The sequence below is a fragment of the Gossypium raimondii genome, chromosome 7, assembly GCF_025698545.1.
Source record: "Gossypium raimondii isolate GPD5lz chromosome 7, ASM2569854v1, whole genome shotgun sequence".
Taxonomy (NCBI): domain Eukaryota; kingdom Viridiplantae; phylum Streptophyta; class Magnoliopsida; order Malvales; family Malvaceae; genus Gossypium; species Gossypium raimondii.
In genome coordinates this window covers 40,995,599-41,010,688 of record NC_068571.1, presented here as the reverse complement: position 1 = coordinate 41,010,688, position 15,090 = coordinate 40,995,599, and the positions used below count along the sequence as shown (strand labels likewise).

At 30.6% G+C, this 15,090-nt stretch overlaps 1 protein-coding gene and 1 pseudogene across 2 annotated transcripts; one reads left to right on the top strand and one right to left on the bottom strand.

Annotated features, from left to right (window-relative positions):
* Positions 1-7,056: 7,056 nt before the first annotated feature.
* Positions 7,057-7,759, top strand: LOC105791163 (uncharacterized; annotated as a pseudogene).
* A 133-nt stretch (positions 7,760-7,892) lies between these two features.
* On the bottom strand, positions 7,893-10,383 carry LOC105791159 (ubiquitin-conjugating enzyme E2 13). Of its 2 annotated transcripts, none has more exons than XM_012619102.2 (6): positions 10,223-10,383; positions 10,028-10,130; positions 9,099-9,196; positions 8,923-9,023; positions 8,694-8,771; positions 7,893-8,332 (listed from the first exon to the last, which is right to left on the bottom strand). In XM_012619102.2, exons 1-6 carry the CDS (start codon positions 10,263-10,265, stop codon positions 8,255-8,257), a joined length of 501 nt encoding a protein of 166 aa, XP_012474556.1. In that variant the 5' UTR covers positions 10,266-10,383; the 3' UTR covers positions 7,893-8,254. The 2 variants fall into 2 exon arrangements, with proteins under 2 accessions (XP_012474556.1, XP_052490039.1); XM_052634079.1 differs by having other exon boundaries at positions 8,278-8,409.
* Between the last annotated feature and the right edge of the window lie 4,707 nt (positions 10,384-15,090).

Below are 15,090 nucleotides of genomic sequence, written 5' to 3'. Positions count from 1 at the left end.
GAACATTTTCCTTGGTTGTTGTTTGATCATCTCTATTTGGGGAAGAATTTTGTGAACTTTGAGTTGAACCATCTCGCTTTGGATCACTCATCTACAAGTAAACATTTGTTGCAATCACTAACCATGACCAAAAATTGGTTTAAAATCAAACTTAATAAATTGATTAAATTAAAAATTAATTAATTAATATAATATTACAACAGCATAAATTAAACAAAAAAAGTATATTGAACTACATTTTAAACTTTAAATTTAGTTAATTGAAGCCTAAATTAATATAATAGTACAATAGCATAAATTAAACAAAAAAAAGTCATTAAGCTATCGTTTAAACTTTAAAGTTAGTTAATTGAAGCATAAATTAATATAATAGTACAAGTACAACAGCATAAATTAAACAAAAATTTATGTTAAACTACGCTTTAAACTTTAAAGTTAGTTAATTGAAACCTAAATTAATATAATAGTACAATAGCATAAATTAAACAAAAAAAGTCTGTTAAACCACAGTTTAAACTTTAAAGTTAGATAATTGAAGCCTAAATTAATATAATAGTACAACAAAGATAAATTAATTAATTGAAGCGTAGTTTTCTTTATATCTAACTTGCCAAAAAGATTTATTATTAAAAGATTTAGGTGCCTATTAAACTACAGTTTAAACTTTAAAATTAGTTAACATGGTATTTAAAAAGTCTGTGGAGTGTTATTTTATTTATAAGGTCCGGTATTTAATATTTAATATTTAATATTTATTTATAATTTAAATATGTAATCCAATATTTTATTCATCATTTAATGTTATTTTATCGAATTGTATTAGCAAGTCGCAAAATCCTTTAAAAGAAGTACATTTTATGCATTTTTCTCTATTAATATTACATTATTACTAATATTATATTATTACTAATATTACATTATTACTTTGGGAAATTAATTGGCTAACATTTTTTATCTATTAACATTACATTATTACTAATATTATATATTTATATTAGGTTGTGCTTCCTGATTAGTTATTAATAATAAAAAAAGAATTTTACATCTTCCAAAACAAAAAAGACAAACAGCAATTAAAGGTTTCATTTTTAATTATTTTAAAGCCAAAAATGGCTTTACCAAGAGGTTCCAGCAGCTGCACTCAAAGTCTCAAATAAAATAAGTTAAATTCTTTCATTTTAAAAAATTAGCCCGATGATGATTGTGATGTGCCAGTGTGCCCCGTTCTACAACAGTAAACAGGTAAGCGGAGAAGGAAAATAGAGCGAAAATCATTCAATAGAGCGAAACAGATGCAAATAGAGCTAAAATCATTCAATAATTCAAAAATATTTCAAGACAAACTTTAAAGATGCAAAAAATTCGAGTTTACAATGCAAGAGAACAGACTGCCTCGGCCAGAAGGAACAACAACTCTATTTGGAGGTAAGGATTTTGATTTGAAGGTTTATTTTAAGAAGAAGAAGAAGGAAGAAGAAGAAGGGTATTTTAGGGTTTTTTGAAAAAAATAAATTTTAGGGTTTGAACTTTGAATGGAATGGAAACAGATAGAAGAAGAAAAATAAATGGGGGTTTGGACGATGGAATTTGCTGGGGGTGATTTGGGGGGAGGAATTGGGATTAGGGAAAATAAATCTTTGGGGCATGGGCATACGGGCTTGGGGAAGTAGGAAAAAAAATAAATGTCTGGGCTTGGGGGAAATTGGCAATTGGGTTAAAGACTTAGGGTCTGTTTGATTGCCAGTAAAATATTTTCCGTAAAATGATTTCTGGAAAATATTGTACTTTTCTGTAAAATGATTTACTGGAAAATATTTTCTGGTGTTTGATTGAATCTGTAAAATATTTTCTCTTGCTTGGCGATTTTTGAAAATATTTTTCAAAAAGTTATTTTTACATATATTAATATATATTAATAATTTTTATATTTTAAATTATTTTTACATATATTGCAATGATTTATTTATAATAATACTCAATTATTAAGCTACAATATTAATAGTTATAAATTGAAAAAAATTAATATCAAATAAATTATTTGTAATTGTGTTAAAAAAACAAATATTGAATAATTAAAAAAACAAGTTACTGGAAAATCGATAAACAGAAGCAATTTTCTACCGTAAATGAAGGAAGGAATGAAGGAGGCGATAGAGAGGAGAGCACGGAAAATGTCTTACGGAAATTGAAAGGGTAAGACATTTTCCCTAAAATGTAACCCATTTTCCCTTGTTTTGGAGTTCATTTTTCAAATGGAAAATGTTTTCCTCCAATCAAACGCTGGAAAAGTTAGAAATGATTTTCCGGAAAATCAATTCCGTCAATCAAACAGACCCTTAAAAGTAATTAAGTAAAAGCCTATTAAAATTATTTAAAAAATATAGTTTATATTCGGTTTATTTGAGTTATTCGAATTCAAAAATTCAACTCGACTCGAACTCGAAATTCGAAAAAAAATTCGAGTTTATTCGATTAACTCGATTAACTTGATTCGAATAATTCAAAATTCAAAATTTTTTTCGATTTTTTTGAATTGAATCGAATTTTGCTCACCCTTAATATCCGGTTCAAGCTAAATACGCACAAAATATTTGACAACAACCCCAACATCGAATGTATGGGCAAAATTCGAATTTACGGAGAGGTTATTTGGCCGTATGAGCCCCTCCCCCATCAACTTCTTGAGGCTTATGTTTGGTGTCCCCTCCATTCTAGCTAGGGGTGAGCATTCGATCGAATCAAATCGAATCGAATCGAAAATTTTCGAGTTAATCGAGTTTTCGAATCTCATTTTATCATCATAACTTTATTTGAAGTTTTCTCGAATTGAGTCGAGTGATATGGAATTCGAATCGAATATATTTGTTCGAGTTAAATTTTAAAAAATAATTTTGGGTTCTTGTAACCACTGTCACCCATCGTAATAAAACTTGTCCACCTTAATCAAAATTTTTATTAACTTTCATCACCTCATAATTTATTTATTAATTTTTTATATACTGGTTAGCTTCTTTGCTTGCTTAGTTGTTTCAATTATCTTTAGATTCTTGTCACTATATTTTTGGAATTAAAAATATATTAAATGTAAAAATATGATTTTTTAATAAAATTTATTTTAAAAATAAAATGTGAAATTGATACCAATATAAAATTTTAACACGAATATTTTATGGCATAATTAATAATTCAATTTTAATATAAATATTCAATATGACTAAACAATTCAATAATATAAATAATATAAAATGTGAAATTTAATTTAATAATATAAATAGTAGATATAAATAAAATTATTACTATTTATGTTTAGTGATTTTTTTTGGATAATTTTGATTTTTTATTTGAGAGTAAAAGGTGAGAAGTAAAAGTTTAGGGGGAAAATAAAAAGTTTTGGGAATAAAAGTTTGAAGGAAAGTAAATAGGGGGAGTAAAATTTTGGAGGGAAAATATTAAAAAAAAATTGGAGGGGGCAGGGTTTGGGGTAGATGAGAGGTGGGATGAGAAGAAAATAAAAGTTTTAGGGAAAAAGTGGGAGGGAGTAAAAATTTTGGGGGAAAATAAAAGGTTTTGAGGGTTTTTGGGAGTAAAATTTTGAGAAAAAGTAAATGGGAGAGTAAAATTTTGGTGGAAAATGAATTTTGGGTAGATTGGGGGGTTGGGAAGGGAGGGGAGTAATAGTTTTGGGGGGAAAGTGGGAAGGAGTAAAAGTTTTGAGGGAAAAGTAAAAAAAATTAGGAGTTTGGGGTAAAAATGTAAAATATTATAGTTTGATATTTGAATTATTCGAGTTATTCGAATTTGAAATCTCAACTCGATTCGAACTTGAAATTTGAAAAAAAAATCGGGTTGATTCGAATAACTCGAATAACTCGATTTGTTTAACTCGAAATTCAAAATTTTTTTCGATTTTTTCGAGTCGAATCGAATTTTACTCACCCCTAATTCTAGCATCATTTGGTCGAGTACCAAGTTATGATGACTAGACATATAGTGAGTCACCTTATTTTCATTATTCAACAATTTTTTTAAAAATATATCCAAAATTAAAACAATATTAATATCAAAATTTGTCGAATTATAAATTCTAAAATTAAACGAAAACAAAATTATATTTTCATCATTTTGCAGGGAGCGCTTCAAAATTAAAGTGATAGAATTTCAATGTCCAGTTCATGTCATAGAATTTCAATGTCCAGTTCATGTCGTTGTTTATTGCGTTGTGGGCTTGTTTCCCATGAGAGGGCAATGACAATCCATGTTTGAGCCATGGGGTGGCCACGTTTCCAAAATTAGTTCCTGGGGAAGTCTATTCTTTACCAAATAAAATGAGTAGTACTTAGCTTAGCTAGGCCTATCCTTATGTATATAGGCAATGTATACAGCAGACACTAAGAAAATTGAGGTAGCACAACAATATATAACTGGCCGGCAGTGACACTCTACTCAACCATAAAGGAAAATATGCAAGTACCAAGACATTTCAAAAGGGCCTGAGAGTTTTGGAGGTCTTGTCATAGTAACCTTCTCAGCAGTCACTATAAAACTATAATAAACAAAGTCCTGAGTTGCTGCAAAATGGCAGACAATATCAGCCAACTATATACGCAACATCATCTCTTAAACAAGATTCAAAAGCAAACAAGTACGAGCAGTACTTGATGGAATTAGGTTTGGATTGCAAAGCATTAGGAATTAGGAATATTGTAGATTGGTCATCCACGATAATGTCCCAAATATCATTTCCAATTGACGCGCGACGCGTCCAATAGACTGAGAACCTACTACTACTATGGCTTTTACATACACCACAGCAAAAATTGGTATTAGTAACTTCAATTTTGCAATGGTATTTTTGTGTCACTCAAACATTTGCAATAATTTTTAAGGTACGTAATGATAAAATAAATTGTTATATTATTAGAAGCAATTATAAAATATCTCTCCTTGTTGATTTTAATTTTATGATTACTAATCTTGACCAATGATAAATTTTTGTTGTAACTTTTATCTTTAAATGAAAGGAAAAATAAGGAGAGAGGACAAATAAAAGCAAAACTTGTGAATGTGTCATGCTACACGAAGACTTGTTCAATTTCTAGAGAGGATATGAAAAATTATGCTTCATAGTTTAAAAAGGAGAACAAATATTGATTTTGATATTTGAAATAGCTCCAACTGGGCTTTATAATTTTTTTATAAACTTATATTGGATTTATAAGTATAACATTAGACAATAATTACAAATATTTTTATAAAATGATAAAAAATATTAAAATTTATTAAATTATTTATGTTTTAAATAAACATAAATTTAAATAAAAGAAACGTAAAATATTGAAAAATAAATAGCTATAAAGTTATAATTTGTTGTAAAAGTAAATAAAATAATGATTTTAATAGATAAAAATAAAAATGAAAAGGCATAATTTTAAATATATATTTACACTAAATATTAGGCTTGTAAGTAATAAATTTTTTTTTATATCTTGTAATTGTTTTGACAACAAGAAACTAATTTTAATCTCGTTATATGTTTTTATTATATTTGCTACTTTTGGTGTAATGTCTAGAACAATCCATAACCCTTCCTTAATTCTTAAATAGGAGAATAATGCGTTTCAGTACATTCGAACCCACGTCCTCCTACACTAGTAACAATACTGATACCAGTCGAACTAAGGCTCAATCCACCATCTTCATACATGCTTATAAAAAACATAAGCTATAAATACATCTAAAAATTTAAAAATGTTTATTGAAAAGTAAGGTCTTATCGATAATGTTTTTCATGGTTTATTGAAGTTATATATATATATATATATATATATATATATATATTCTTAATTACATTTAGTAAATAAAGGTTTAAGAAAATTTTCCCACATTGATAATACAGTAGCATAATGAGTTTTAGAAAATGTATAAATATCCTTTAATCATAAGAAAAGAAATACCAAACTTTTAGAAGGTTATTTCGTTGGAAAGCACCTTAAAGTTAAGTTTGAAGAGAAAATAAAAAATGAACTTAATTAAAAATCTCCTAAACTTTGGTTAAAAATTAATTAAATCCCTTTACCAAAAACACATTTAAATAAGTCTTTAAACATTTTTATCCCTTAAACTTAAAAATAATAATTTCTTAAATAGTAAACAGTCAAAAAATAATTTCTTAAATAGTAGAAAAAGAGTTTTAGTAGTAAAGAAACCAGTTAAAATGTTAACTTCTCGTAACTAATGCATTATTGTTACGTAATATTTTTATAACCAAAACCCTATAGATGTTTAAAAGGTATTAACCAATTTTGTAGTTATTAAAACATATCTTAATAATTTAATTAAGTTTTGCCAAAACCAATGAAACAAAAGGGTTGAATTATATATAATTAAAACGATTTTTTTTGGAAATGATATTGTTGGGAGGGGTAATCATGAACCTCGAAAGGGTCCTCATAGACTATAAAACGAATATGAATAATACCTTAAGCATACAAAAATAATGGTATAATCACTTATTTGACCCTCCAACTTTACAAAAAAAAACTTATTTTAACAACTTATTTTGTAATACATTTAACCTTAAAGGCTAAATACTAATTTTCTTGTAGTGATACAAGAAGTTTATCCACCAGCCATCGCCATACATCACTTTGTTGAATATGAGATTTGTCACTTCATTTGTTTCTTTATGTTAGATTAAATTGTGAAAAAGGGGAAAATAGTATGAGAGAAATTTTAAATCTTTTTCACAATAATAAGCTGATTCTAACAAGAAAACAGCTTGATGGTATGTAAAACAAAAGGCACCACTTTCATCTTCCTTAGAAATATAGAAAGAGAGCTTTCAGGTACAATCGTGCTAACAGGAGCAGGCCTATTATGTTTGCTCTCAGCATACACGTGGCCACATCTCCCATTGGACCTGATACACTGTTGTTATTTTAGGATAAAAATGTATAGTTAGTTAGAGTTAGACCTGGTGAATGAATATAAGTGATTGCCAGGTGCTAGCACTTGCATCCTGTCCACCTCAAAAACAAACGAAAGCCTTTCCCCAGAAAAGGGAATAGAAAAATTCTCTAACATCAAGAGTTTTTAGAACAAAAACAATGGCGTTTAATCTTAAACCCGTGTTTGGCTACACAGTTGTTTATGTTAAGAACGTGGCTAAATCAGTAGATTTCTACGCAAAAGCCTCTGGTTACAATGTTCATCGCTTGTACGAGTCTCACAGGTACTATAAATGCATATATTCCCTTAAAAATATAATGGGATGTGAATGGTTTAATTTTGGTTACAGATGGGGAGAGCTGGAGAGTGGGCAGAGCACTATAGCCTTCACTCCAAAACATCAACTTGAGACGGATAAGCTAACTGGTGCAGTCCCAAGATCTGATCGCGAGCGACCCCCAATGGGACTCTGTTTCGTTTACTCACACGTCGATACTGCTTACAAGGTTTGTACGACAATCATATTTTGTTTTTGAAATGGGCGTTTTTAATATTATCATGTTTGCTTTTGAGTTTTAATTGGTATGGGTGGTGGAGGGGCAGCGAGCGGTGTCGGTGAGCCAGCCTGAGAACAAGAAATGGGTACAGAGGGTCGGCTACGTACTTGACATCCATGGCATAACCGTGAGGATGGAAGCCATGTTCACCCACCAAAACAAGCTTGATTTGAAACCAAATAAATTATTACTTCTTTTAAAACTGATCAGTTAAATCTTAGTTTATCTATCAAAGTTCACTCCTTGTCCCCGGAGTATCTGAATTATTTTTATATTTATGACTCAAATTATAGTAATATCATTAACAGATGACTATATTTGTCTAAACTTTTAAGCATATTCAATTGTCAATTATTATATCATATATTAGCTTTCCCAGTAACAAGATAAATAAATAGCATGTAATAAAAAGACAAATTGTTCATCAAAATAAAGAGTTACAGTCACGAATCAGACGTTACGATGATATGAGAGACTGCTACTCAAAACACTACTAAACAAAACCAGAACCAAAACGCTTTCGAATACAAAAGAACACTACCACTTAAAAGCACAATAAATAAAAATAGAAAGAGACGGGGAAAGGGAAGACGAAGGGAAGGGGGGCTTTAAGTTTTAAGGCACTCCCTAGGTTCACAAGGACTCTGCGGTGTAATCAGCCGCAACTCATCTCCCTACATGATAAAAATTAAGGCATTCCACGAGTTCATATATTCTAGAGAAGGAACAGCAGCAACAGCCATCATTGATCACAACATTTCTTGCGACCGTCGGACACAGCGGCCAACCTTTCTCTTAAATTCATCTTTCCTCTCTCTCCACTCCTTCTGCCGATATAAACAAGTATTGATCATTACAAGGCACACAAAGAGAAAACTAGCATGGTGCATTGTGCCGCATGATACTACAAAAGAACGAGATGCTGATGACAATGGTTGTGTGACGAGATCATACAGATAGATGATTGATAGCAAAGGGAAAGAAAACCAAGTGAATGTTAAAAGCACAAATCTGAGTCATTTTAATTAATGATAAAATGAGACCGATCAAATAAGCATATTTTAAAGAAAGTTTTGTTACACTAGAAGGCTTAATAGAAGGATAGACACCACGTTAGAACATCAACGGAATGCCAAACCGCAACAAAAGAGAGGAAAAAATGAATCAAGAAAGTCGGCAATCACTTACAGCAGCTTCAACATTCGCAGGAGATTCATCATTAGGGCTTGAAAGCATTGATATGATACTCAATACAATACTTTCAACCTGCCACATAGTCAGAATATACATTTGTTAATCTATCATGGTGTCAAGAGAAGGAAGAAGGACACCATAAATTAAAGTAGTTGAACTTTCAGGAATGGCACTTGAACAGGCAGGAAAAAAAGATAAAAGAATTGACACTTCACAAACATACTGTATGGACTGGCATCCAGCGCTCACTTGCAAGCTCGTAACCATTTGGATCATCACCTGGAGGATGAAGAATTGATATGCAAACACGCCCATCAGGATAAACTGCAAAAAACATTAAAGATTAATTAGTTCTTGCATTACACAAAGGCACAAGAATTCAAACAGGCAAAGGTATACCATTAGGATGCCAAATCTCTGATGTAAATTTCACTGTTGGAGGGCTGTTTGGATAATTGGGCGGAAAGCTCATGATGGCATTGAAAAATCCCCCTTCACTGAAGTTCGAATATTTACGTTAAAGAACATTAATAAGAAAAAACATAAAGGTAAAAGATATAACCCCAAACGAGAGATTAACCCACAGCCACAACCACTAGAAGCAGTTCCTACAGAACTCAATTCAATGTCAAGATTACTTGAGGATAACAAGCAACAGGAAGGTAAGACACGTAACAAGGAACATAAGCTACAAGCAAAGACAACTGTTGACAAGCTTTTGTGACTAAACAAATTCCAAAAGCACAAGAACAACAATTTTTGCTCGTTAGAACCAACAACCTCCTTGCAGAAGCTAAGAAACTACCACATATCATTCACAAGAGAACCAATACTACAAGAACCAGGCCTTGATGGTAAAACAAAATGATGTATATATATAATGAAAAGAAGCATTCAGCAACCCCTATCCATGGTTATTATGTATAGTTGTCGAAAACAAACAATTTGTTTTTGTTAAGATTGCTGCCTGCAATCAATTCGAGAAACCTAAACAATTGGCAATTGGCAACACAATCAATAGGTAAGACTCAAAATCATACGTTAACCTTACAATCACCTAAAACTCAATCAAGATAATCCAATTTAGAACCCCAAAATCCCATTCGAATTTAATAAAACACCTTAAAACCAACTATGGCATAAATCAAAGTTCAGCTAAATCAATCTAATTTAAAAAACCCTAAACCCTATTAAGCATTAATCTCCTAATCAAATGTAAACACACAAAATCCACATCAAAGAACCCATAAGAAACAACTAATTTCAATGATAATAACAAAAGAAAGAAAGAAACTTTACCAAAAAAAGAAAAGGCGGGGAGGACTTACTAAAGAGTATCAGGTGGTCCGATAATTGTAACACTCCATTCAAAGATATTGTTTTCATCAACCAATCCGGCCGAGAACCCATCAACCGGATTCTTACAAAGATCTGGCGAAAATACAACAAATCAAAAACCCCCCAAAAAAAGCAAAAAGTAATCGGAATCGTCAAAAATGAAATCGATGAGAGAAAAGGAGTACCTTTGAGCTGTTTTTGAAGGAGGAGGCAGGCTTGAGATGCCATATAAACAAACAAAAGAAAAGAATAGTGAGGGTTCTAGAGAGAGAGGGAGAGCTTAAAAAAGCCCTGCGATTTGAAGAGAGAAGAAAAAATTGGAGGAAACTAAAAGCCGACACTTCGTTTCTATTTATAGATATGTTAAATATTGATTTTGTTTCTTTTCTGTCAAGTAAATATTTAAAAAAATAATTATACTACTTTCTGCACTTTAAATTTTATTATATTTACTACTAATATATAATTAATGATTCACAACTTTAATAGAAATATTTAAAAATTTTATTAAATAATTAATTGTTCTTATCTATTCAAAATTATGAGAAAAAAAGAAATTGAATCAGAATAAAAGTTTTATAATGAAATTGAGCAATCCATTTTAAAATTGGCTGGTTGAACGTCGAAAGATATTTATGGTAGTCAAATATTTTGATCGAGAGACCAATTGCCAAACTCAGCCTTGTGTTTTCTTCCTTCCCAAAATCATTGAAAGAGAACAAATTTAGGTTGGAAGATTCAATATTAAAGAGACATTCCTCCATGGCTCAACGGTCTATCACATTGCTAGTAAGAAAGATTATTTTTTCATGATATAGAATAAATATATTTATAAAAAAATTTATATAAATAACAAATAAGGTTAAAGTATTATGTATACTTGAATTCAAATTTTATTATGTATAAACACCCTCAAATAATATAATTACTTCATAAAATAAAAACATTCTCATCATTACTCAATTGAATTAGTACTCAATTCACTCATGACACTCATATTAGTATAACTATATATTTATTTTATCTATATATAAGCAACTATTGTTTTAAATATTCCCCGCTCTCTTCCAATTAGTGTGATGGTCCAATGGAAGTTTTCAACACAACTAAATGAATGCATGAAACGTAGCTGCTTGGACTAAACAAAACCAAGCTCTAATCCACAAGCATTTGCAGCCGTGTTGCATCTCAACTATTGGATGTACTAACGTCTAGAGTGCAATTACTGCAATAAAATGGAAAATTACGAGACGGTATCCGTAAGTATAAATATTAACGTTTGGATGGTCAATTAACTAAAAAGAACTAAATTGAAAATAGTGCAAAATTTGTTAAATTGTGATTAAATAGCTTAAGTGACTAATAACGAGGGATTTAAAAGGCAATTAGGCCCAAATTATATGGGCTGGACGGTTGGGCAAGAAAAATCAGCAAGAAAGTAAGGAAAATTAAGGGCAAAATTGGAAATTTTGCAAATTAAATATATAAAACAAAGACAAAAGTGAAAAATCTAGAGATTTCTTCATAATTCATCAGCAAAAATGCCATAGGAGGTCTGAAACAAGCTGGTTTCTCATATTTTTACACCATGTGAGTTCAATTCTTGCTTTTTCTTTGAAAATTTTTATGTTTTGTGACTTTTACAACTAGGTCCAACTATTGAATTCATTAGTTTTTGATTTCATGGGTGATTTTGTAAGCTACCATGAATAAGTGCTGGAATTTTATAATGAATTATCATAGATTTGAAGCTTTAATTTCATTATATTATGATTTTATTAAGTGATTTTAGTAGAAAATGATTTTAGGACCTAATTGTGAAAAAGCTAGGAATTGGGGTTTTGTACTGAAATTTTGAATACCAAAGGCCGTATAATAGCCTGAAATGATTAGATAAATTATTATTTAAGGAAAAATTGTTCAATTGAAGTGTTAATTGAGTAGGGACTAAATTATAAAAACTATAAAATTTAGGGTAAAAGTGTAATTTCAAAAATTTAAGGGCATAAATTACGAAGTGAATTAGTATTGAAATAAATGCTAATGAATGAAAAAAAATTTATATTATAGATCGGGAATTCGAAGATAAACGTGGAAAAGAGAAAATATCAAACTGCTCCCTGAAATATTACAACTCCTACAAGTTGGCCCAGGTAAGTTCATACGACTGAACTTTTATAATTAATTGTTAATGTGGGAATGATATATTGTATCAATTCGTATATTGTTGTTGAAATATGATTATGGTAAAAATGAGAAAAAAAAATGAGATTGTTAGTTCAAATTAAGGGATATGCAGGATTGAGTACATACGTTCAGTAACCAGTAATGAATTGACGAATAAGTCCATGGTGGATCCATGGCAAAGTGTGGAACGTAGGTATGGTATTTCAGTAAAGAAAACCATACTCAGTTGTGAAAAGTAGGTATGGTATTTCAGTAAAGAAAATCATATTGAGTTGTGAGAAGTAGGTATGATATTTCAGTAACGAAAACCATACTGAGTTGTGAAAAGTAGGTATAGTATTTCAGTAAAGAAAACCATACTGAGTTATAGCATTGTAAAAGATTCAACCAAATCGTGGCACCGGGCAAACGATGTACTCAAATCCGTAAGACGATCTTTAATTTAACAGGTATTTGTAAGTGTAATTGAAGTTAAATGTCGGAATATAAGTTGACATCTGATATTGAGCTAGATTGGATATATTCACTGTTTGAGATTGTGGTTGGCAGGAAATGTTGAATTTTTATTTGTTTATTAATATTGTTAGTGAAATTGTGGTAAGATTTAATTATGAGCCTATGAACTTACTACGCTTTCTGTAAGCTTACTTGTGTGTGTTTATTGTTTCTTGTAGATTGAGATATATATATATATATATATGTTTGGAGGATCAGATTTACATCAACGATCACACTATCCAGATTTACTCCGGTAGATTTTGTTAAACAACTTTTTGATTTATATGGCATGTATAGGGACTTGGTCATTTTGTGTGTATCCTTGTGATATGGCTAACAAATAACAAGTAAATTTTTGATAATGATTAACTATTGAAATGACTATATAAGACCGTGATTTGGTGTTGTGTATGCTTAAATGATAGTTAATACAAAGAAATTATAAAAGAGTAAAAATTTGTAATGGAACAGTTTTTGAACAGCAGCATTGACGTGACTTTGAAAAATCACCAAAAATGGTGGAAATTGAATTAGAGAGTGAATAAGATATAGAATTAAATCTGAATGAGTCTATTTTCATATGAAAGAAATATAGTAAGCAAAATAGTTGTATATTTTAGATATTTGAATTTTAGTGAGACAGGATCAAAATAGCTTTTGAAATCCCTGTTCGACTTTAGAAAATCATTAAAGATTGTAAAAAATAATTTGGAGTTATAATTTGTATGTTTAGATTCCTTAGTGAGTCTATTTTCAATATAAACAAATGAGAATGTTATCCAAATTCTATAAATTGAGATAATTAATTTTTAGTGAAGAGGGGTCAGAGTTGTCGAATAGTGAAACAGGGGAAACTTTAAAGAATAAACTGTACTAATTGGATAAACCAAAAATTCTGAAAATTTTATGGTAAGAATATATATGAGTCTAGTTTCAGGGAAATTTTACGAATCTAAATTTCGAGTTTTGTAACTTGAGTTATAATTAAATTAGTGACTATTGCGTAGGTGGATCGTTTTATTGTGAATAGTGAAATAAATTGTTTTGATTTGATTAAGTATTCGGAAAATTTTTAATGTTCCCGGTTTGGACCCGAACTATTTTTATTGCATGATTTAGGGTCTTGAGATTCCTTTTTAGGGACATATTGAATAAACATGAGTCAATTAATTTTAAAAGCAAATTTTTATGCTCCGAACTAGTAAGTTAAGTTAGGTAATGCCTCGAGCTCGACTCCAGCAACGGCCTCGGGTAAGGGGTGTTACAAGGATCTTCTAGTCTTCCACTAACATAACGAGTTAGCAAGAATTATTTATCTTCTGACCTTATAGTCTAGACTAATTTGGGGTCAAAGTGTTCACGAATGGGCAATACCAATTTAGGGTTAATTCCCACCTTGATGACTTCCCAAGGTTGTCAGGCCTAGGGTTTGTTTCACATTCTTCCTTTCCCAAACAATTGAGTCGTTGACTAACCCTACAAAACAGTTAAAAGATCATGCTTCCACTCATTAATCTCTCGTAGAAGAATTAGTTACTCATGGCTTTCATAAACAACTTAGAGTAGATGGAACAATTAATCATAATGAATGAATAGTAGAGAGTTTAAGAAAAGCCTAATCAATATTGATAATGAACGTGAATCCACAAGAGTTGATCCATTTTACAACTCAGATCTCTTGAAAGAAAATAAAGAGCAAAATAAATGAAACTCTGAAAACCTAAGAAAACAAAATTAAATCTAAAGAGAGAATCTCAGGTAATCGAATGGTGTTTATAATGTGTGCCAAATATGCCTATTTATAGCCTTCAGGTAGCTGTCGTCTTTAACCCTAGATTAGCTGACGTTCTCGAGCTTTAAGTTCGATTGTGCAGACCAAAACACCCCTATTTTTTTTATTCTCGTCATAGAGTCTATGTAGCGACACACCCGGACCTGTGTCGCGACAAAGCAACCAGCCTACTCTTCTGCAGCTGTCTTCAAGGGTATGTCGCGACACCCTCAGCTTGTGTTGCGACATTGAAGGCAGTTTCTTACTTTCTTCAGTCCACTCTCTATGTTACGATAAGTGATCTCCCATGTTGCGACATAACTTCCATGATTGGCCCAAAATGGCTTCTAATGGTATTTTGCACACTCACGAAGTCTATTAACTCTCCCTTAGGCCTCATTCGGCCCTTAAAGTCAATAAAAGATGCGATTTGCACATTTTATTGAATGTAAGAAAAACTAAAGAAACTCAATTAAAACATAACGAAAATGCTTGTATTCAAGCTCCTTAAATGTGAAAATTAATTTAATCTGCTACACCGAATTTGACAGATCAAGTACAACCATAAAAGCCCAAAAGCCTACAAAGTTAGAACAA